Raw genomic sequence first — 24380 nt, forward strand, 5'->3', positions numbered from 1 at the left:
TGTTTGGCAAATAGTCTCTGAGATGCCTCTATACTCTCCACTCTATCTGTAATCTGGGCCTGATCTTTTTCCACCACCTCTATCCTACTATCCATTTTCTGCATTTGGCCCTTTAAAGAATTGATTTCATTGGTTAATGAGCTTACTATAGAGGCCACAATGGCGGTCAGGTCTTGTTTCGTGGGCATAATGGATAGTATCTCTTTCCATTCCATTGTCTGTGCAGGTGGGTTTTGATGTGGGGGGGATTGTGATGCTGGCTGCTCACCTCTTGAGGCAACAGTCTGCTCAGGTATATCCTCAATCTGCTGGTACTGTGTTTCCTTGCTGTTGTGACTGCTTTTACTGTCCTTCTTTGCTCCTGTGTTTCCAGCTGCACCAGCCCTTGTTGGCGCCATCCTGGACTGTTCCTCCACTCTCTCACACCGTGAACCCCTGAGAAAATAAGCGGAAATGTCCACGCTCCTGCCTGGTCTCCTTATGTTATGAAGTTCACTTGTCTGCATGGGGAGTGGGGGGAGGGGAACTCGGCTTTTACTGGCGTTATAGCTCTTCTCCTCTATCCCACATGAGCCTGGGTGAGTGTGTTCGTACTTCGGCCCCCCTCTCCCGGTCCCCCCCTGTGTATTAATAAACTCGTCCCCCAGGAGAGAAACCAGGGGTCTGAGAGTCTCTGCACTCACCAGGGCTGTCGCCGCTGTCTCTCCGATCTGAATGGCATTCTCTGGGCTTCCAATGTGTAGCCTGGCTATCACGAGTGCCTCCACGCTGGTTTAGGGGAAGGAGGTTCCGCACTATTTAGAGGGCATGCTTCTCGGGTCCGGGTCACTGTGCGGGGAAGTCTCGGCGTTACCCTGTCCTCCCTCTCTAGTGTAGTCGGAGCCGGGTTCCTGTGATGCGGCTCTCTGGCATATGGTATTCAGCCACGTGTACTCCCTTCCGACTCTGAGGGAGGAGGATGCCGCTGCTCTCTGCTGTGGGCGGATGCCTGCCTACGGGTCTCGGAGCTCTGCTACGATCCTCCTCACAGCGTCATCCTCTTGCCACTCCCCCTACAACAAAAAAAAAAAAATATGTGATCAGTTATAACCCCAGCCATTTGATGGTTTGACAGTTTGGTTGAGGGCACAAGCAAATGTGACAGCAATCCTGGCATTCCAGGAATGTAACTCTTTTTGAAACCAGTAAATCAAAAGGTTTAGTTCTGCTTTTTGATTTACTGCTCTTCGGGGGCTCTGGGCTTCTGCAAAATAGCAGCCTCCAGCAAGAAAAAACAGTAGCAATGGAGGAAAATTATAGCACACACTCATTTTGGTAACATAATTATTGATGTGGAATGTTTGTTCCTTGCTTAAAAAAAATATGTTTTATCAAGTTGTTGTGAGTAAAGTTCTGCTCTTCTGTTATGTTCTCTGTTCTCCTATAGTAGAAATCTGTAAAAAGGAGGATAGATGTTTTATTTAAAGCACACTGATTGCTTTTTCCTGGCTTCTGGTAGTACATAATCCTGATTTCTTTAATGAATGGATCTGATCAGGGATGGTTTAGGTGCAGCACCTGGAATCTGGTTTTCAGTAGAGACCCAGTTAACCTTATCCACTATATTGGAAGACCTTAGTCAAATTCAGTGGATTTTCAAATGCCTGTCTAGAAAATTGCGTCAGATGTGTATCTAATATTCTCTCAGAAAAGTCCACTACTCACATTTTTTCAGTGTAGTCTATTTTTGGCATCCACTGACCATGCAGCTATACATTGCAATTATATAATCAAGGTTGCCTGCACATTAGTCGAGTGTCGCGGAGATGGAAGCTATGGACCCACATGTGAACAGATGACGTGGGATTCCCCAGGGTGTAGAATCTAAGGGTCAGCTGATGATCACCAGGGACCCCTTATGGAAGTTTGGAGATAGCTGCATGCTGACAACAGGTCGCCATGCCTAGGATCACCCTGCTTTATTTGTGTGAAAAATAGGCCAGATTTACATAAATGCAAAGGCACAGGATAAAAAACAAATTAATGTTAATGTGTATGCTGCAAACAACACCACTGGCAGCAGAGAGGATAGGAACCTTGCAGTGGAAAGGAAGTTAAGGCTGGGGATCACACCAGGGCAGACTGGAACACAGGTCAAGAGATTACTGGATGTAAAACAGACCAGACCAGGTAGCACGACCGTGGATCACACCAATGCAAGGGAGAACACGTATCAGGTTTGCACCAGGTGTACCGTGGACCAGACTAGGCAGCAGCTCTGTGGATCACATCAGGACAGACATAGACATATCTCAAAGAAAAACCAGAATAAAAGCCAGAGGTCAGGGAAAGCTGCAGACAAAGGAATCTGAAAATTTGCAGAGTTCGGTATCACAGAAAGTCAATCCATGGCTGAAAACAGGCTGTAAACTTACCGGGGGAAGGCTTTGTAGCAGAAAAGTGCTGGCCATTTACTTGCTGATCCATTAACTTCCTGTGGGTTAATGACGTAAGTGGCTGAGACAGGATTTGGCCATGACACCTCAGAAGGATCTCAGAAGGCATATTAGAAACAGAAAAAAAATTAAAAGCTAGGAAAGAATTCAGTAATAATTAACTCAACAACGTGATCATTGCTTACATTTGTTCTTGCAAGAATTTGTCAGCTATTTTAGTATATTTTTACTGACTCTACAAGTACTGTTTCCTATGACATTTTAAATTTGTTTATTAGGTGGAAGAAGCAGATGACTGGCTGAGGTATGGAAACCCCTGGGAAAAAGCCCGTCCAGAATACACGATACCTGTGCATTTTTTTGGCAAGGTTCAACACACTCCACAAGGATCTGAATGGATTGATACGCAAGTAAGTGTTCTTTTATAGTCTATTCTACAACTGCACATCAGTGCTAAGCCTGGAATAAATTGAAATGTATGATAGTGGTACCATTCTTTCGATTACTTCCAACTTTAGCTTTTTTTTTTTTTTTAAAGTGAGAAAGTCTAAGTATCTGACATATTTTAAATAGCATAACTTGGTAGGTTAACAGCTTTCCTGAAAGCCCAATTTCACAAAAATCTTCTCAAGGGTAAAAAAAAACAGGAAACCGGAGGAGCGGTTGGGGTCTCTGGCAGGCCTAACAGTATACTCAGGCCAGATTGACCTCATCAAATTGGTGCAGGCAGTCACACTTTAGGGACAACTTCTGGGTGTGCAGGCTAACCAAGTAAAGTCATTGGAGGAGAAATTAGAGACCATCACGACTAAGCTATCCTCCATGTCTATCGTGCATGGTCCCAGTCTTGCTGCTCCCTTTGATCAAGGGGCTGTAGCTAGGGAGCCCGTTGCCATGGGTAACTTCGCAGCCCCCCAGGCTCCTAAAATAAATCTTCATGAAAAGTATGATGGGAACCCTTCAGATTGTAGGGGTTTCCTCAACCACTGCCAATTGCCATTTAGGAATCAGCCCTCAGCTCAGGTTAAGTGACATTCATAATTTCCTTACTTAAGGGTAGAGCTTTGTCCTGGGTGTCTCCTCTTCTGGAAAAAGAGTCCCCCCATATATATGATTACTCCACCTTTATTAAGTTTTTTTGAATGTATTTTTGAAGCTCCTGGCAGGGTGTCTGTGGCGGAGTCTGGGATCCTGGACTTACCTCAGGGTAAACGTACGGTAGCTTCCTATGCTATAGAATTCCACACATTAGCAGCAGAGACCTCCTGGGGTGATAAAGCCCTTAAAGCTTCCTTTCGCAGGGCTCTCTGGATGTATTAAAGATGAATTGACCTACCATGAGATCCCTGAGTCCCTGGAGGATTTTATTAATCTTTGTATTCGGGTAGACGCTCGCTTCTCTGAACGTCAAGCAGAGAGGGAGCGCTATAGACAGTATAATCCTCGCAGTGTGGATCCCCAACCTCCTCCACAGCCTGAGCCAGTTCCTTCTGTTGCCATACCCCTTGTCTGCAGCAGGACCCATGGACGTAGGTGCTGTGAGATTTCCAAAGATGAACGTACTAAACGCAGGACCCTAGGCCTCTGCCTCTATTGTGGGAAGCAGGGACATTTCCTGCAGGCCTGTCCTTTTTGGCTGGAAAACTGCCAGGCTTAATGGGTAATCGAGGAGTTCCATTAAGCCAGACAGTTTTAAATGCTCCTCAAGAGAGGCTATTAGTTCCTATCAACCTGTCAGAAAATTTATACTACTCTGAATATAACAGTGTCTATTTATGTAAATAAGCAAAGATCTGTGAGGTAGGAGAATCTCCACGTATTTCCACAAATCAATATGTAGCGAATTCTTTTTATCAATTAATTCCTTTTTAAAAGCATATACCAATCTTAGTGAAAACAGTCTACAGTAGGGAATATATAAGAATATTTATTCACAAGACATGTATTCACAATAAATGATCAGACTTGAGATGACACAAAAAGATAGCTTTACATAAAATACAAACTTCAAACAATAAATGCAATGTGATGTGTAGTTCAATAATGAAAGTAAAAATAAAGAAAGATTACGTTTTTCCCAGATGTAGTAGAAACCATATTTAAGTGTGCTATATAATCAGACCACAATTGTCTACAAATTGCGCGACCGACAGTCACTCCACTGCAGATGGAGCGAGAATAGGCCATGCAAAACGTGAGACTAATACGCCAATATGCGCTAAATCTGATATTAATAAAAATGTATAAAAACAAAAATCAGTTTTTAAAGAAAAATCTACATGGTTCACGCGGCTGGGACTGTAATCTTGTTACCCTTTAGCATGAAATGTAAAACATGTAAGGAGGAAAATAAATGATATTAAATATTGATCAAATAAACAGCAAGGTATATTTACCATATTTAAAATGGCTGCTAGCTTAGAATGGTCGTTACCAGAGTCCTTAAGATGGCTGCCTTCCCAAAATGGTGGCCAGTTATGGAGGAGTTTCGTTTGGCGACCTTTAAAGTTTCAGATACATGATGGAGCAAAATGGAATATGTATAGATGAGTATGTGTATGGATGTAAGTAGCGTGTGTGTTGTATGTGTAATGTATGTTGTGTAATGTGATGTGTGTCTCTCTCATCTGGGTTTCCCTTTTTATATTGTATTGAACAAAAGGGCTGTAAATTACCATAAGTTGAACCCAGAAGGATGAACTTTATCCCCATTGGTTGAGACATCTTATTCATTAACTGGTGATGTCATTGATCAACACCTCTAACCAGTATATTAAAATTAAATGATGATTTCTTTATATTTAAGAGTAATCATCATAAAAACTTGTCCATACTCTCATAATACACATATCCATCTAATAATATCCATCATGTATCTAAGAAAGGATTAAATCTGGTAACACCATAATATATTATTAATATATATATCTATATATATATATATATTGTAAATGACTGTCTAAACCAAAGACTTCACTTAGCATCAGTCACCAAAGATGGCAGTATTGTGTTGCTCTTTAGATTTAGTATATAGCGATATAACAAATAAAATTTGAACCTTATACTGACAAAGAGCCTATAATCCCAGACCTTGTAAACTAGACACCTGGCAAGGTCAAAAAAAGTTTTATGATACTTTACCACTTACAAGAGCTTATTTACTGAAGCCTTACTAAACATGAGATCATGAGTCATCAATATCAGTTAAAGCTAGAATTTAGCAAGAATGAAACAACTTTAATATATAAAGATTTCCTACATATCTATGTATGTTATTCATATATATATATTTAATTGTTAATATTCTTTTACACATAGGATTATAATGTATCTGTAAATCTTATTTTTAAATGGGTTTAAACACAGAAAATACTGACTAGTGTTTTATGATCACCACACAAACAAGATTATCCTGGTATAGCGTCAGCTAGACTTTATCTAAAGAAAGTTAAACAGACTATTTATTTATTACCTTAGGTCAACACAGCATGTTTGGGTAAACCTTTTAGAAATCTGTTGAATAGACACTTTTGCCTAAAAGGAGGTTTGAACTTTCAGTGACCTTCTACAACACTGCTCAGAATTTCTATATAAAACAGAATATGACATATTTCCATATTTTTTTTTTATTTAATCTCCCCCAATAATTCTGACAAACCCACCATGACCTTTATAGATTCTGGTGCTGGCGGTGTGTTCTTTGACGCAGCACTGCTTAAAAGACTGCAAATTCCTGTTGTTCCTAAGAAGTTTCCACTTTGTGTAACCACCTTTGGTGGCGACCCTCTGGGAGACGGGCTTATTACCCATGAATCCAAACCTCTATCCGTTCCATTACATCAAGAAATCCTAATGTTTGACGCAGGGGCGTAACTAGAACTTTCAGGGCCCAGGTGCAAGAAATCATGAAGGGCCCCTCCCCCCAACACTGCCCTAAAACTCCTTCAAGACCCTCAACCTCTCACAGGCTTGTAAGGCCCCCTGGACACCGATGGGGTACATACAAAAAAAACTACTGTATATATATAATATTCTTTCATGAAAGGGAATGTGAACCTCAACAATCAATTTCTTTGATTTGCCTCCTTAGGATCGGTAAAATCTGACCTTGGGAATGAGACCAGTAATAGTGCTGGTGGGGAGAGGGGGGTATAGGATCAGTGGCAGGACTGGTGGGGAGGGGGAAATGGGAACAGTAATAGTGCTGATGGGGAAAGGGGGGTATGGGATCAGTGGCAGGACTGGTGGAGAGGGGGGAATGGGACCAGTAATAGTGCTGGTGGGGAAAGGGGGTTATGGGATCAGTGGCAGGACTGGTGGGGAGGGGGGAATGGGACCAGTAATAGTGCTGGTGGGGAGAGGGGGGTATGGATAAGTGGCAGGACTGGTGGGGAGGGGGAAATGGGACCAATAATAGTGCTGGTGGGTAGAGGGGGGTATGGGATCAGTGGCAGGACTGGTGGGGAGGGGGGGAGGGAACCAGTAATAGTGCTGATGGGGAAAGGGGGGTATGGGATCAGTGGCAGCACTGGTGGGGAGGGGGAAATTGGAACAGTAATAGTGCTGGTGGGGAGAGGGGGGTATGGGATCAGTGGCAGGACTGGTGGGGAGGGGGAATGGGAACAGTAATAGTGCTGGTGGGGAAAGGGGGGTATGGGATCAGTGGCAGGACTGGTGGGGAGGGGGAAATGGGAACAGTAATAGTGCTGGTGGGGAGAGGGGGGTATGGGATAAGTGGCAGCACTGGTGGGGAGGGGGGAATGGGAACAGTAATAGTGCTGGGGGGAGAGGGGGGTATGGGATCAGTGGCAGGACTGGTGGGGAGGGGGGAATGGGAACAGTAATAGTGGTGGTGGGGAAAGGGGGGTACGGGATCAGTGGCAGCACTGGTGGGGAGGGGGGAATGGGAACAGTAATAGTGCTGGTGGGGAGAGGGGGGTATAGGATCAGTGGCAGGACTGGTGGGGAGGGGGAAATGGGAACAGTAATAGTGCTGATGGGGAGAGGGGGGTATGGGATCAGTGGCAGGACTGGTGGGGAGGGGGGAATGGGACCAGTAATAGTGCTGGTGGGGAGAGGGGGGTATGGATAAGTGGCAGGACTGGTGGGGAGGGGGAAATGGGACCAATAATAGTGCTGGTGGGTAGAGGGGGGGTATGGGATCAGTGGCAGGACTGGTGGGGAGGGGGGGATGGAACCAGTAATAGTGCTGATGGGGAAAGGGGGGTATGGGATCAGTGGCAGCACTGGTGGGGAGGGGGAAATTGGAACAGTAATAGTGCTGGTGGGGAGAGGGGGGTATGGGATCAGTGGCAGGACTGGTGGGGAGGGGGGAATGGGAACAGTAATAGTGCTGGTGGGGAAAGGGGGGTATGGGATCAGTGGCAGGACTGGTGGGGAGGGGGAAATGGGAACAGTAATAGTGCTGGTGGGGAGAGGGGGGTATGGGATAAGTGGCAGCACTGGTGGGGAGGGGGGAATGGGAACAGTAATAGTGCTGGGGGGAGAGGGGGGTATGGGATCAGTGGCAGGACTGGTGGGGAGGGGGGAATGGGAACAGTAATAGTGGTGGTGGGGAAAGGGGGGTACGGGATCAGTGGCAGGACTGGTGGGGAGGGGGGAATGGGAACAGTAATAGTGCTGGTGGGGAAAGGGGGGTATGGGATCAGTGGCAGGACTGGTGGGGAGGGGGGATGGAACCAGTAATAGTGCTGATGGGGAGAGGGGGGTATGGAATCAGTGGCAGGACTGGTGGGGAGGGGGAATGGGACCAATAATAGTGCTGGTGGGGAGAGGGGGGTATGGGATCAGTGGCAGGACTGGTGGGGAGGGGGGTATGGAACCAGTAATAGTGCTGGTGGGGAAAGGAGGTATGGGATCAGTGGCAGGACTGGTGGGGAGGGGGAAATGGGAACAGTAATAGTGCTGGTGGGGAGAGGGGGGTATGGAATCAGTGGCAGGACTGGTGGGAAGGGGGGGATGGAACCAGTAATAGTGCTGGTGGGGAGAGGGGGGTATGGAATCAGTGGCAGGACTGGTGGGGAGGGGGAATGGGAACAGTAATAGTGCTGGTGGACTAAAGAAACACCTCCATATTCACCCATAAAAGGCAAACAATTGCAGAGTGACCCTATGCGCTCAGGAGTCTAGGACACATATAACACAATGCTGCTACTTATATAGAAGTAATTATAGGTAATGAAATCATGTATAAATGTTGTAATATGAATTAGATCACACAATACAAAATAGAAACATTTCAGTAGCGCAGGAATGGTGGTACCTCTTAGCCACCTTTAGGGCTCTTTCACACGGGCGTTCCGAACAGATCCACCTGTCAGTTTTTTAGGCGGATCTGATCGGATGCCCCATTCAGCCCTATGGAGCAGCGGATGTCAGCGGTGACATGTCCGCTGACACCCGCTGCCATTCGCATCCGATCCTGTCCGTGAAATCCGGACGGATGGAAACCCTATTTTCCATCCGTCCAGGCGGTCTGCTCTCATCCGATTCCCCATAGAGAGCAGCGGGGCTCTGACACCTCCCTCTCCACAAACAGTGCGGAGACGAGGCTGTCATCCACCGCCTCAGCGGGGATCGGCGGATCGATCCCCGCTGAGCAGAGCAATGGAATTCGGACCGTGTGAAAGAGGCCTTACGTGTTTAAAGTAAATTGAGAAAACCGACTATAATATAATAACTGAATTACTGCACACTTCAGCTTAAAATCATTTAAAAGTCCTTAAAAGTCCATAAACTCAAATGGGCAATAACTTGAAGCACACACACGTACATATATCCACACACATATAAACACACACACACACATACCTACATGCACGCACATACATACACACACATACAGTACGCACACATACAGTACACACACAGTACACATACATACATACATGCACACACATACATATATAGATGCACATATGCACACACATACATACACACACATACACACACATACATACACACACACATACATACATACATACATACACACACATACATACACACAGAAAGCCTTTTTAAAAAACGAGAGAGGACTGTACCTTCCTGTAACTTCCTGCCGGGTATTGCACTGTAGGGGGAGGCAGAGAGAACAGCACACACTCTGCTTTCACTTTCCATTGTTTCCAATGTTTTGTGAGATCAGCTCCATCGGGAGGATCGGGGGATCTCCGGTCTCAGCTTTGCTTGCCGCTCCTCCTCTCTATACATACAGGGGGCCCTCTCAGGCCCCCTGCAGCATGGGGTCCGGCCGCCATGGCGACCCCTGTACGTCCGCCCCTGGTTTGACGTTATTTGTCCCAGAGACATCCAATCATTCTCGGGTTCCCGTGGCTTTGTGAACACAACCCGCCTATAGACTGGTCCTCGGGTCAAATTTCCGCATGGAGCACTTCCTGTCTAGTTTACTGTCTCCCAAAGGTTGTACGCAATAATGTTTCTGTCCATGAGGTTTCAACTGACCTTGTAGTACCCTTGGCCTATGCTGAGTTTGCCAATGTGTTTTCTGAACAAGATGCTGAGGAACTTAAACCACATCGCCCCTATGACTGTGCCATAGATCTGCTCCCCGGGTCCCCCTTACCTAGGGGGAAGACCTACCCTCTAAACCTTGCGGAGTCGAAGGCTATGGAGGAATACATCGAAGATAGTCTTAGGAAAGGCTTTTTTTTGGCCCTCTACCTCTCCCCTTTGAGCTGTATTTTAGCAAGTTTATGCATTCCCTACTATTTACAGTGACAGTACTCAGGTTTTTGCTATCTTTTGTGGCAGGGAAGCTGCAACTGCCACTATTGATTGTCTGGGACTTTAACTGTTGGATAAACACCGAATTCCACAGGCTTCTGCTACCTTGAGAGGTAGCCCTTTAATGAGGTTGCTGCAAAAAGTGGGGTGGGTTGATATCTGGAGGTTTAAAAACCCTATAGCCAAACAATTCTCCTGTTTTAAAAAAACGCATGGTATTCTAACCATGATAAATTTGGCTATGGGTAGCTTGGGCATGCTCCCATCAGTCTCCAAGGTCTTCTACAAGCCCCGTAGTGTCTCTGACCATTCTCATATGGTAATACATCTTATAGTCTCTCCTCCATTCAAATTATCCAAGCCAATTTGGAAATTCAACGCCTTCCTGCTGAAATTGTTTCCTTCCCACACAGTGATGAAGTGGAGTATGTGTGAGTTCTTTGCACAGCAGAACCCTAATGACTCCCCACTCATTTAAGGCATACTGTATCTGAGGGACTCCTTATTGCTGAAATCTGGGCTGAGAGAGGAGTTAGAGTCGCAGGTGCAGGCATTGGAACAGAAATTTATACAGGATCCTACTGACTCCTCTAGGGAGACTTGGCATTTGCTTTTGAGCACTTGCTATCCTCCACAGCGGAGAAGAAAAGGTTCTTTTCAAGGAGGGGGAGAGCACGGGCCACCTTCTAGCTAGGATTGCTAATTCGTAACAAAGCTTTCCTGCTGTTGAAGCGATTAAAGCCCATTTGGGCCTTCTAGTGCAATCTCTGGACTTGGTGTTACAAGAGCTGGCATTATGAGAATCTCTATCTCCTTACTTCTATGTACACCCCCTCAGAACTGGAGAGATATTTGTATGCCACTCCATAACTGGAGTGACATTTCATTCCCCACACTTTCCTCGGTAGAGAGAGGGGAGTTGGACTCCCCGCTTACCATAGAAGAATTTCAAACAGCAGTTTAATAACTATAAAGCACCTGGGGAGGATGGCCTCCAGGTAGAAATATACAAGCAATATGCTGAGATATTAATGTACTACCACAATTATTGAAGGTATTTAATACTGCAAAGTAACAGAAAACATTGCCTCCCTCAATGTCCAAAGCCAAAATTAATCTATTGTTAAAAACCTAGTAAAGATCAGGTAGACCCAGGTTCATACAGACCCATTTTACTTTTACAGAGTGATATTAAACACCTAGCTAAGGTATTCGCGATTAGGCTGATTGGGGTAATTGCGTCTTTTGTACATTCTGACCATGCTGCCTTTATGCCAAACTGCAGTCAATCTGAGAAGGCTCTTCAACAATATGCAATCTTCACCAGATAATATAGGTCATAGAGCCCTGCTGTCACTCGCTGTTATGAAGGCCTTCAATAGCATTGAGTGGCCCTATCTGTGTGAGGTACAAAAAAGGTTTGGTTTTGGAGAGGTGTATATCTCCTGGGTACTCCACTGTACTGCCACCCGCAGGCGGCTATTAGGGCATTAGGTAAAATGTCCCACACCTTCAACTTGGGGAGGTGCACAAGACAAGGGTGCTTATTGTCCCCTTGTTATTTGCCCTAGCTATTGAGCCACCAGCAATCAGGATTAGAGACAAACTGACCATTACTGGTTTCTGCTATGGCACCAGGCAGGAAAAAGTGATGCTGTATGTGAATTATGAACAAAAATAAATATTACTAAGAGCAATATATCCCCTGCGCACAAATAATAATGATAATAAAAAAGGTCTTATTTAAGACCTGTCGCAGCTACTTAAAAAGAAAATATGTAAAAAAAAATACTCCAATCAAAATCCCAAATGGAATCACGAATAAAGTACTAGTAGCACGGACAACTAAAATAACATTAAAACACACAAGTTTGTGAATAGTCCTTCAAATAAAATCCAAAGGATAAAATGCAGAAATTTATAGAAAAATGTCCATATCAATTCAAAAGGGTAAGTAGTCTCTTGAGAACCCACAGCACCAAGTAGGAATCACCAGTGTGTATCAAGGTCACCAAACAAATATTCCTCCACCATTGTGACATATAGTGAGAATGGCGACTCGCCAGAAAGTATGGCCCCCCTATTCTCATAGGTAAGGCCCACATGCGTAAGCACACACGTATTCTTCCTGGATCAGCTGTAGGTACCCTATCTTCAGTCTAGGCTGTAATCACCAGGCGGTCCTTAAACTGTGTCAAATATCCCTTTTCCTCACGGGCATCCGCCAGTCACCCAGATAATGCAGCAAAATAGGGAAACAAAAGGGTCGCAGTAGTGTGATATTGCTTCAGAAACTCGCAAATTATTAACCAAAAAACCCAAATGAAATACACTCACAAACCAAGCTTAAAATCAGGCAGTCAATGCAATATAGGTACTACGGATGCACTTGCGGGCGGTATTGGTCAAGCTCACCCTCTCCACGCTGGTGCCCAGGACCTCCAAACGCTCCGTCTGTGTCACCCGAGTACTTCCGGACGCCGTAGAGGAATGTGGAGACGGTGGAAGAATATTTGTTTGGTGACCTTGATACACACTGGTGATTCCTACTTGGTGCTGTGGGTTCTCAAGAGACTACTTACCCTTTTGAATTGATGTGGACATTTTTCTATAAATTTCTGCAGTTTATCCTTTGAATTTTATTTGAAGGACTATTCACAAACTTGTGTGTTATAATGTTATTTTAGTTGTCCGCACTACTAGTACTTTATTCGTGATTCCATTTGGGATTTTGATTGGAGTATTTTTTTTTACATATTTTCTTTTTAAGTAGCTGCGACAGGTCTTAAATAAGACCTTTTTTATTATCATTATTATTTGTGTGCAGGGGATATATTGTTCTTAGTAATATTTATTTTTGTTCAGTTTTCTTCATTTTACCCTTGCTGCCATGGAGATTATAAAATTCCTCAAATCCAGGAAACTGGATCTTAAAGAGATTTTTAAACAAAATGTGGTTACCCCAGTAGATGAGGATATCTCTAATTTGTTGAAATCTTTGTCACTAACTTGGGAAAAACAAGTGAGGGCCTGGTGGGATATTTCCACAATTGAAATGTACCTGACCGAAGGAATTGTCAGCAGAGGTTTGAGGTGGGATGTGGCCCCCCAGGACGGCTTGGACGATGCTGAGTCTATAAAAGAGTGGTTAGACTTCTTCCATCAGGCTGGCATGGATCTCCAAACCCTTCTTTTAAAACGTAAAAAGAGGAAAATGGAGCTCATTAATAGCAAGATTAGAGATCTACAAAATAAAATAGATAATGTGGTAGGAACCAATGATTTAAAAGATTTCAATGAAGTAACACAGAAAAAATTAGATAAAATAGACAAGGACACCCAAAAGAAGAAAGTCAAGAAGTTGAATAGAGATAAAACTGATTTTGATAAGATTATTTATAAATGGCAGGCAGAGACTACTAATAATGTAGGATTAAATGTGGAAATTAGTGAAACAGTGAGTTCAGGTGTGCTGATGAGTGCTCCTGATACACCTGCTCATAGTGCCACGCCTAGAAGACCATCTAAAAATCAGTGGGAACCTAGGAGTGTCACTCCAAATTGGAGACAAAATAAGGGTAATCTGAACACGAATTACTCTGATAATAGGCAAAGGACAGTGGTACCCCAGAGGGGAAGACCCTCTAGGGGATCTGGTAATGGGAGAAGAGGTAGGGGCAAACCTGGAGGGGCTGTATATTCACATAATGGTGGGTATACTAATCCCAATTATGTACATGAAAATTATTACTAACCCCTTATGGATGATGGAACATCTACTGGCCAATCCTCAAGAGGGAGGCCTTTTTTAGGGAGAGGGAGGGGACGGGGGAGACACCGTCCCTACCCAAATATTCATCAAGGGGGAATAAGAAGATCGGGAGAAGACTACATACAAGAAGAGGAGTCAGGGCCGGACGAAGAGTCCAACACAAGAAAAAGGAGAAGGGAACAATGAATCAGGGCATCTTTAACCTGAGCCAGGTTGAGTTAACCTGAGCCAGGTTGAGTTAAACAAGAAAGAACTACATATCCTGGACCAGGGTTTAAAGTGCGCTCCTAAACGCGCCATAAATACATTTAATGTTTACATTGATGCCCATAAATATATCAGAAAACGAAATCTGAAAAAGTATTTTCTGAATAACCCAATCACTTCTATAAGTAATGGGACTGGGGGAGGCATGTTAAATAGTGATTTAAAAAATAAATCCATTATGAATCCCCAGTTAAGTAACAACCACTACGTAGAGGTGTTTAACAACCTTGTGTTGGATGATTTACATGAGTTGATACCTAATAAAAAGGTTCATAATAATAATAGACATATCATTGAAGGTCTTGAATCCTTGGAAAAAAGGAAAGGAAAGACCAGCAGACAAAGGTGGGGGAGTGGTTATACTGGACAAGAGCTTTTACCATCAGCAATTGTCTAGTATACTTAGTGATGAGAACACATACACTAAACTATCCACCGATTCGACATCTAAATTTGATGAGGAATTGAGATGTCTAGTCAATTTTGGTTATAAGACACGTGTCTTAACCAAAAAAGAGAAGAGGTATTTGACCCCGAGTGTTTGTAGAATCCCTACAATCTATACTCTCCCGAAAATACATAAGGACGATAAGTGTCCACCAGCACGTCCCATTGTCAATGGTATTGGATCCCTATCCGCAAGGCTTGGCCAATACCTTGACAAATTTCTTCAACCAAGCGTTACATCCACTAAAGCCTTTTTAAAGGATACAAAGGATTTGTTGGTATCATTGGATGATGTGTTGTTGGGTGAGGGCTCGTCTGCCTTTCTAGTGACGGCCGACGTGTCCTCACTCTACACCATCATCCAACAGGATGATGCCCTCCTTTCCCTGAATTGGGCTCTTAGTAAAAGGGATGAAATTCTTTGGACTTCTGTCTTTCCCACAATTATTTTTGGTATAACGATTATTTTTACAGCCAGAAGATAGGAGTTGCCATGGGGGCAAAATTTGCCCCCAGCTAGGCGAACATCTTCATGGCTGAGTGGGAAGATAAGTTTGTCTTTAACCAGCGTAAACAGGAATTTATTATAAAAGGTTTATCGATGATATCCTGTTTATTTGGGAGGGTACTGAGGAATCTCTTTTGTTGTTTATGTCCCATCTGAACTCAAATTCTAATAATATTAGGTTGGAGTTCCATTGGGATAAGACCAGTATCCAATTTTTGGATGTAACAAATTTTAGACATCAGAATGGGTTTGCCACGAAGGTTTATTTTAAATCAACCGATCGTAACAGTTACCTGTCCATCATGAGTGGCCATCATCCCACTTGGTTAAGAAATATACCAAGGGGGCAATTCATGAGGGTCAGACGAAACTGTACTTTCGATCAGGATTATCTGATACAATCTAAGATAATTAAGGACAGATTTTTACAAAAAGGTTATAAAGAGGACAGTTTGGACAAGGAGATTCAGAATATCCTTGAACGTCCTAGGTCCAGTTGTTTGCAAAATAAAATCAAACCTACAGATAATGTGAAAGAATGGAGTTTCTTGTGCGATTTTTTTCCAGTGACTATAAGAATGTCGAGGGAATTTTTAGAAAACATTGGCCTATCCTCCTGAAAGATCGTGTATTGGGCCCTGCATTACCTGCCACTCCCTCCTTTATATACCAAAAGGCCCCCAATTTCTGGGATAGGGTGGTCAAGAAGGTTTTGGTTCCCCCAAATGTGACATTCTTTCCTGGTAGGAAGGGCTTTCATATATGTGGGAAATGTCGGGCATGCTTTTTCGCAAGGACCAATTTAACTACCTCCCACATGGGCTATAGTACATATACGGCCGGGCGGGAGTCTCGTCCTTCTGAATGGACGTTCTGGAACGTCCTTCAGAAGGAGAGAGATCGCGCTGCCGCGGGCACGCGCAGCGGCGCGATCTCGATGTGCCTGTGTCCCTCGGACACAGAGCAACATCATTCGGCAGGATGGCCCTGTGATTGGCCCTCCTGATCACATGACGGCTGTGTCCAATCACAGCCGTCATGTAATGTAAATAGAGCCGTTGTAACGGCTTCGATCTCTTCTCCTCCTGACAGATCCTGTCAGTGAGGAGAAGAGGGATTATCGGTGCTGCTGCGGGGGTGATCAGTGAGTATTTCTAATTACTCACTGATCACAGGGGGGGTCTGTGCTGGTAATCAGAAGATTGATTACCAGTGCAGCCCTGGGGGGGGGTGCCACTAAGCCACCAGGGATGCCCACCCATGACCACCAGGGATGGCCACCAGGGATGGCAAGCAGGGCTCAGAGAGCCCCCCAGTGCCCTCCCTATCAGTGTTGCCCACCAATGCCATCTATCAGTGCTGCCCACCAGTGCCGTTATTGCCATCTATCAGTGCCGCCCACCAGTGCCCATTATTGCCCACCAGTGCTGCCTATCAGTGCCCATCAGTGCCCCCCATCAGTGCCGATCAGTGCCACCCATCAGTGCCGATCAGTGCCGATCATTGCCGCCCAACAGTGCCACCTATCAGTGCCCATCAGTGCCCATCAGTGCCGCCAATCAGTGCTGCCTATCAGTGCTGCATATCAGTGCTACCTATCAGTGCCCATCAGTGCTGCATATCAGTGCCACCCCATCAGTGTCTCCTCATCAGTGCCTGTCAGTGCGGCATCATCAGTGCTCATCAGTGCAGGAAAAAACATATCTATTTACAAAATTTTAAACAAAAAAACTTTTTTTTTTTTTTCAAACTTTTCAGTCTTTTTTTATTTGTGCACCAAAAAAGAAAAAACCTGACGGTGATCAAATACCACCAAAAGAAAGCTCTATTTGTGGGGAAAAAATGACACAAATTTGGTTTAGGTACAGCGTTGCATGACCGCGCAATTGTCATTCAAATTGTAACAGCGCTAAAAGCTGAAAATTGGTCTGGGAAGGAAGGGGGTTTAAGTGCCCTGTATTGAGGTGGTTAAAGCGGAGTTCCGGGCACAAAAGCGATATTTTTTTTTTTGTGCCCCTCCGCTAGGTAGACCTGACCTGAAAAGGAATTGGATAGTTATTTTTTTTTTTTTTTTTTGTTCACTCACCTTTTAATTGAAGATTGTAAATACACACCTCAGAGTACTTCCTCCCTCGGAGCCGCGGCTCACCCCGTCACTTCCTGTCTCGCTATGATTCCTGGGAGCTGAACGTCATAGCTCCCAGGAACCAATGCGACGGCACCGGCCCCGCTCGTCATTTCCGGGCGACGCCGCATTCCCCTGCTAAACAGCTTCTGGGCATGCCCAGAAGCTGTGGAGGAATGCGGCGCCGCACCGGAAGTGACGAGAGGGGCCGGTGCAGGCGCATTCTGGGACAAGAAGACGCGGAAGACGACACAGAAGAGGACCGCGCCGGCTTCAGCTGCCCACAAGAGAGATGGAAACGCTGTGGAAGAAATTTTATAAGTAAGTATTTCTTCTAAAAGGTAAGTGCGAACCGGGACAGATCAGAGGCTATAGGTAGGAATTTTAAAATTCCAAATTTAATCACATGTGATACCACACATGTGGTTTATGCCTTGATGTGTCCATGTAACGTAATTTATATTGGTCAAACCAAACGGACTGTTAAAAAACGGGTGGGGGAACACATTTCAAATATCCTGAAGGGATTCAGGGACCATAGTGTCTCTGAGCACTTCAGGAGATACCACCATCGTGACCCTCGCGGTCTACATTTTTGGGGGATCGAAAGGGTTACCCCCTCTTGGAGGGGGGCAAACTGGGTGAGGGAATTATCCAAGTGTGAGACCAAGTGGATTTTCCTCACCAAGGCCCTGGTCCCCAAAGGATTAAATATTGACCTGGACCTCAACTGTTTCATTAGTGATTATTAGTTTATTTAGGACCATCAGAGGCTCCCGTTTCACGGTGCCATCTGAGGTCATATATTATTACTCTGCATTGAATATGGGTATTTACCAGCTCCATGTCTATTTATTGATTTATTCATTTATTTTAATTTTATATATTTCATTTATATATTCCATCTATTTTAGAGGATTATTTATTAGAATTTTAAAAGTGTTTTTTTAATTAGTAGTCCATTACCATGGCAGCAATTTATTCATTTATTCATGATTATTCAGTGTGCTGCTTTGTTTGTCTTATGAATTATAAATTATGAATTACAGAATTAAGTTATATAACTTTTTGTATATGTTATTGTAACAAAGGGTTAATTTTCATGTTACATATATTCATTTATTGGCAGGTTCAATATATTTACCCTTTCAGATTTGTGGATGAAGCACAATAATTAAGGACACACACAAGTAGTAAAAGTAATAAAAAGATTTACTTAGCTTTGGTTAAAGATGGAATACAGATGATAATACAGATAATCTCAGCAACAATTCCAGGGAACCCCGTAAACTTATGACGCCAATCAAAAGCTCTGGAAAAATCGACAATCTTATGCTATGTCCAGGCACTCATTCACTCGTAAGTCCTGGAAGAAGTTCTGCCAAATATCTTGTCTGTATAGTATTTATAATTGAAAAAGGCGCCAATAGGCTAGTTTTATCTGGTTCCAACAAAAGAGTAGCCAATGGTTTCCGAGACAATATGACCATCTGTGAGGTCAGAAAAGCTCAATGTATGCAGAAATAAGAATAAAGAAGCTATTAAATGTCTCTGTGTGAAACCATTCAGTATAACGTTCACACATAAATATATATATATATATATATATATATATATATATATATATATATATATATATACATACATATATATACACATACATATATACATATACATACACACACACATACACATATATATAGAAGTGATGACCTTATTAACTATCATAGTTAATAACAGCTGATACCAAGTTCTTTGTAAATCAATTATGAATATTATAGACCCATACTACATTCCACCCCTTGATTCACAAGGAACTTAGGTCATAAACGTAATCTTCAGACTTACGTATAGGTAAAGCCTCAATAGTAGATGTAGTACATTTACTAATACAAACAAAAATAATCTTGACTATAATAAAAATTCCTAATGCTAATAAAATAAACCATGCAATATACATAACCACTTGTTGTCCCAATTGACCAAGCCAAGCAAATATCCCATCATTAGAGATAGAATGAAGTTTACTAACAGATTTTCGAGCCTCTGTTAAATCTGATTCAATGTTTTCACTACTATCGGAAATATAGGAGCAACACTCATCCCCAATTAAGCTCATTCACTATTGATATTCTCCAAGGATTGTCCAAAGGCAACCAGCTAATATTAACTGGTAGTCCATATAATGGTATGCCCTCAGGTGCGACATGGGGTGTTTGTCCACACACCCAACAGTTTGTAACAATAAAAACATGAGCTGTTGCTTTCAGAGTCTCATGGAAAGGTTCTTCTGTGCTGTTCCACTGAAAACAAGGCTGGTCATCATCTGAAGCCATAGTAATGTATTCATGGCAACGGCAACAATCTGTGGAGAGGAACATAAATAGGTTGGTCTTCCTGTTCAATTAAAACTAAAGCTGTGGACCCGGGTCCCCAGGCCACAATTTCTCCCTTCCTTCCTTTAACTCTTCCCCTCTCAGCTACACTTGGGGCTACCCACACCCTGGTCCCTAATTGGGCAGAATACATTTTTCCTTGTATCCGCAGACGTTTTGGTATTATAATTATCTGTCCTATGTGTTTTCCTTTTTTCAGACATCCTATTTCTAAAGGTACTATGGTAACACAATATTCTCCCAGTGCATCTTTTTTCACTTCTGTATCCCACTCACACCATTCAGTCAACTGAGAGTCTGGAATGAACTGCAAATCACATGTGGGATCTAACTGTAAAATGCCAGGGTACTGATATGTGAGAATCAGGGCTAGGATTTAATTTCCCCTCACCCCCTCCTACTTCCACATCTTGGAGCATTGTAATTGGTATGGGTTGAGTTACGGGAATTGTTGGACATTTAGTAGTTACAGTCACTACCCATTCTCCTGCACTTTCAACACTACTTCCCAAAATTCGCTGCATAGGAGTGCTCTGTCCTACCAATCTGTTGTTTAACATGTACACTGCTTCTTTTAACACCTTATCCCACCCCCTGAGTGTGTGTGTAGGTGTTAGCTTTCTTTTTTGATCTTTAAGCAAACTATTCATTCTCTCAATCAAATCTGCTGCTTGTGGATGATAGGGGATGTGAAACATCCAGTGTACACCATTATCCTCTGCCCATTGTTTAACGGCTTGTCCCGTAAAATGTGTGCCATTGACTGATTGGATTTCTTGAGGCACTTTGTAATGCTGTGTCAACAATTGCATAAGTTTCAAGGTTGTCTTCTGATCAGCATGTTTAGTAGCATAAACTTGCAAAAGTCCACTACATGTGTCCACACTTGTATGAGCTTGAAAGTCTTTTTGTCTCACCCACCCAGACATTGGTGGGTCAGTCCTCACTGTCACTGACTGCTGCTTTGTTGTTGCTTCCACATGTTGTAAGTCAGTATAGGCAGCCAGCAACTGCTTCTCCAAAGGGCTGTACTTTCTCTGTGCAGCAGTGAACTGTTTGGACCAGAATCCCAATTGTATCTTCTGATCCCTCGGATTTGAGCCTTTCTGCCATATACCCCACGACATTCCATGTTCAGTTGCAGTCACATCTAGAATGAAAGGCTGATCTAGTTTCAAGCGGCCTAATGAGTGATGTGTTCTTACAGTCTCAGTGTCTAGTGCCAACTGCTGGTCCGGTCCCCATAAGAATACAGTCTTTTTCCGAGTAACATTGTAGATTGGCCAGAGAATCAGGCCTAAGTGAGGAATAAAAGGTCTCCAAAAGACCAGTAAACCGAGTAAACTCTGAGCCTCTTTCACATTTTTGGGAGGCTTAAATGCTGCAATAGAGTCTAATACAGGTTGTGTAATAGTCTTGATGGGCCCAGACCAAATCATTCCTAGAAATTTGACACTCATAGCTGGTCCTTGAATCTTTGTAGGGTTAATCGCCCATCCTCTGTTCTGCATATGAGCCTGCACTGTAGCCAAGTCTTGTCTTGCTTGTCCTTCTGTATTACCAGAGAGCATGATATCATCAATTTAATGATATAATTTACAGTCTAGTTTTGGTAACATAGCCAGATCCCTGGCTACCAATCCATGGCAAATTGTTGGACTATGTAAGTAGCCCTGAGGGACAACATTGGCTGTATATGGTTTTTCCTCCCAGGTAACAGCAAATTGATCTTGTGATTTCTAGTCAATAGTTATGGAGAAAAATGTGTTCTCTAAATCCAACACTGCATGCCATTCTCCAGTGGTTTGAGAAATAGTCTCTACAAGTGACACCATATCTGGGACAGCAGCTGCAAGAGGTGGAGCCACTTTGTTTAACCCTCGATAGTCTATGGTCATCCTATAAGTTCCATCCGGTTTTCTTACAGGAAAGATAGGCGAGTTAAAAGGGGCTCAGTGCAGGCCTGAATACTCCTACATCCAGCAAGGCCTGTATGGTGTCAGTCACTTCTTGGTGTCCTCCAGGTATGCAGTACTGCTTAAGATTAACAGGGTGTTTGGGCGGAGGGATGTACACTGGCGTCCACTTGGCATATCCCCTGATTCTAGGTTTTACTGCAGACACAAAGAAAGAGCGCACTGAGTTACCAAATGAAAACATACCTGCATTGGTTTGGATTGTCTGACCCCTCATGATATCCATTCCCAGTATGTTATCAGGTAGCTTAGATATTAGAACTTGTGCATTAAATAGGGGGCCTTTTCCAATTTGCAATCTGCAGTACATCTTGTGAGCAAATGTGTGTTTTCCTCCCAGCCCTTCAACTGCTACTACCCCTGTATGGTTTTTACTTTTGATGCTGTGAAACAAAGTCACTTCAGCTCCTGTGTCTAACAGGGCAGTAACTCTTTGTGGTCTGTGTTGTCCTTGCCAATATATTGCCACTGATACATATGGGCGACGATCCCCTGGTTTCAGCATGTTAACTTGAACCAGTGACACAGAGGATCCACCCTCCTGTCATTCCAGAGGAGTAGGCACTTCCCATCCTCTGCTTCCAAATTTATTTTTGTGTTTCATTAGCTCTTCTGCTGCCGAAACCATAAGGGTTTGGCTTTCTCTCCACAGGAGAGGCAGAAGGAAAGATAAAGACATCATCAACATCACTGGTTACCACCCTCTTAGGCAGGCTAGATTTTAATTTCCCTTGTGATTGTAAATCTTTCCATCGTTTTAATAGAGAACCTGTTGACATGCTGTCAATATCTGATATTGGTACACCACTCTGCAAATGATTTAAAAATAACTGCTTTTGTTCATTCGCCATGTTATCTAATTCTACAGCCTTTCTGTTAGACAAAAGAATTCCATCTACCCCCAGGTCCCGCACATGCAAATCCCATGTCTGCGAGCTTTCTCCAGGTCCCTGTGCAAACTTTTGTCCTAACTCTGTTAGCTCTCCTGCTGTGTAAGACATCTTCTCTTCTGTATACTGTTCAGCAGAATGTGAGGTCTCGTCAGAAGAAAGAAAATTACTAGCATTGTCAGTTAACTCTCTTTGTCCAGTTGTAACAAGACAAGTTTTGTCTTCTTCTAACTTATCTACAATTTCAATCCCTTCATCTGTGTCTGATTCAGACCAGTATGCTAATTTATCCCAGTCACCCCTAGTAACCAGGGTACGTACTTTTACTGCAGCATTATGTCCCGGTATTCTCCTACCTTTTTTCCTACGCTGCTTATTCACGGTTCTCACTACATTCTCTGAAAACTGTGTTTCCATTTCCTCCCTATGTTCTTTTAGGATTTGAAGTTGATCTGTTACTGCCTGCAGTTCCATCTCAACAGCTTCCCTCTTTTTTGTCTCATTGATGAGCGTCTGCAAAAATATCCATCCTAATATAGATGTAGCTTTCTGTTTTCGAATATTGGGACAAATCAAGATTCAGGAGACAATGGCGGGGGTCATCCACTTTAATTGCATCCTGATACTTGATCAATTCACGAGCCAGAGTAGACCAGTGTTTAGAATCTGCCCACTCTGGGATGGAGCTCTTTCGACTGTCTCCCCCCTTTCTGTTTATCCATTTAAACATTGTAAAACCACCAAAACAAAGCTAGCAACCTCCTATCACAGTACACACTAATAATACAGTTTCCCAATTCTCATAAAGCATTACAATTCACAGCAGTATTACTAGGATTAATCACTGTACTTCAAACCGGCACTGAAAAGGTTAAAATATCCTGCTCACAGCGCCATTTATGTAACAAAGGGTTAATTTTCATGTTACATATATTAATTTATTGGCAGGTTCGATATATTTACCCTTTCAGATTTGTGGATGAAGCACAATAATTAAGGACACACACAAGTAGTAAAAGTAATAAAAAGATTTACTTAGCTTCGGTTAAAGATGGAATACAGATGATAATACAGATAATCTCAGCAACAATTCCAGGGAACCCTGTAAACTTATGACGCCAATCAAAAGCTCTGGAAAAATCGACAATCTTATGCTATGTCCAGGCACTCATTCACTCGTAAGTCCTGAAAGAAGTTCTGCCAAATATCTTGTCTGTATAGTATTTATAATTGAAAAAGGTGCCAATAGGCTAGTTTTATCTGGTTCCAACAAAAGAGTAGCCAATGGTTTCCGAGACAATATGACCATCTGTGAGGTCAGAAAAGGTCAATGTATGCAGAAATAAGAACAAAGAAGCTATTAAATGTGTCTGTGTGAAACCATTCAGTATAACGTTCATACACATATATATACATATATATATATATATATATATATATATATAAATACATGTATATATACACATACATATATACATATACATACACACACACATACACATATATATAGAAGTGATGACCTTATTAACTATCATAGTTAATAACAGCTGATACCAAGTTCTTTGTAAATCAATTATGAATATTATAGACCCATACTACAGTTATGTACCATTTTTAATGTGTATTTGTGTTTAGTTGATCTGGTATAGGAGTGCTGACACACCAAAGGGGTTCGCTCAAAAGTTTTTCTCCCTAAACCTCGCATAATAAAAATAGCACGATTTCTGTTAATGTACCTCGGAATTGGGGACCCTTAATTGCATATTGTAAAATCAATATGCAACTTGGCTAGTTTATACT

General features: G+C 43.0%; 1 protein-coding gene across 1 annotated transcript in view; it reads left to right on the plus strand.

Moving 5' to 3' along the window:
• The window catches only part of PYGM (glycogen phosphorylase, muscle associated), a 982083-nt gene that overhangs the window by 259446 nt on the left and 698257 nt on the right, over positions 1-24380 (plus strand). The window contains exon 5 of the mRNA XM_082270768.1: positions 2714-2845. Coding sequence (XP_082126894.1) covers positions 2714-2845 — 132 coding nt within the window. The remainder of the gene's footprint in view (positions 1-2713; positions 2846-24380) is intronic.

This window comes from Pelophylax lessonae (genome assembly GCF_965119305.1).
Source record: "Pelophylax lessonae genome assembly, chromosome: 10".
Lineage (NCBI taxonomy): Eukaryota > Metazoa > Chordata > Amphibia > Anura > Ranidae > Pelophylax > Pelophylax lessonae.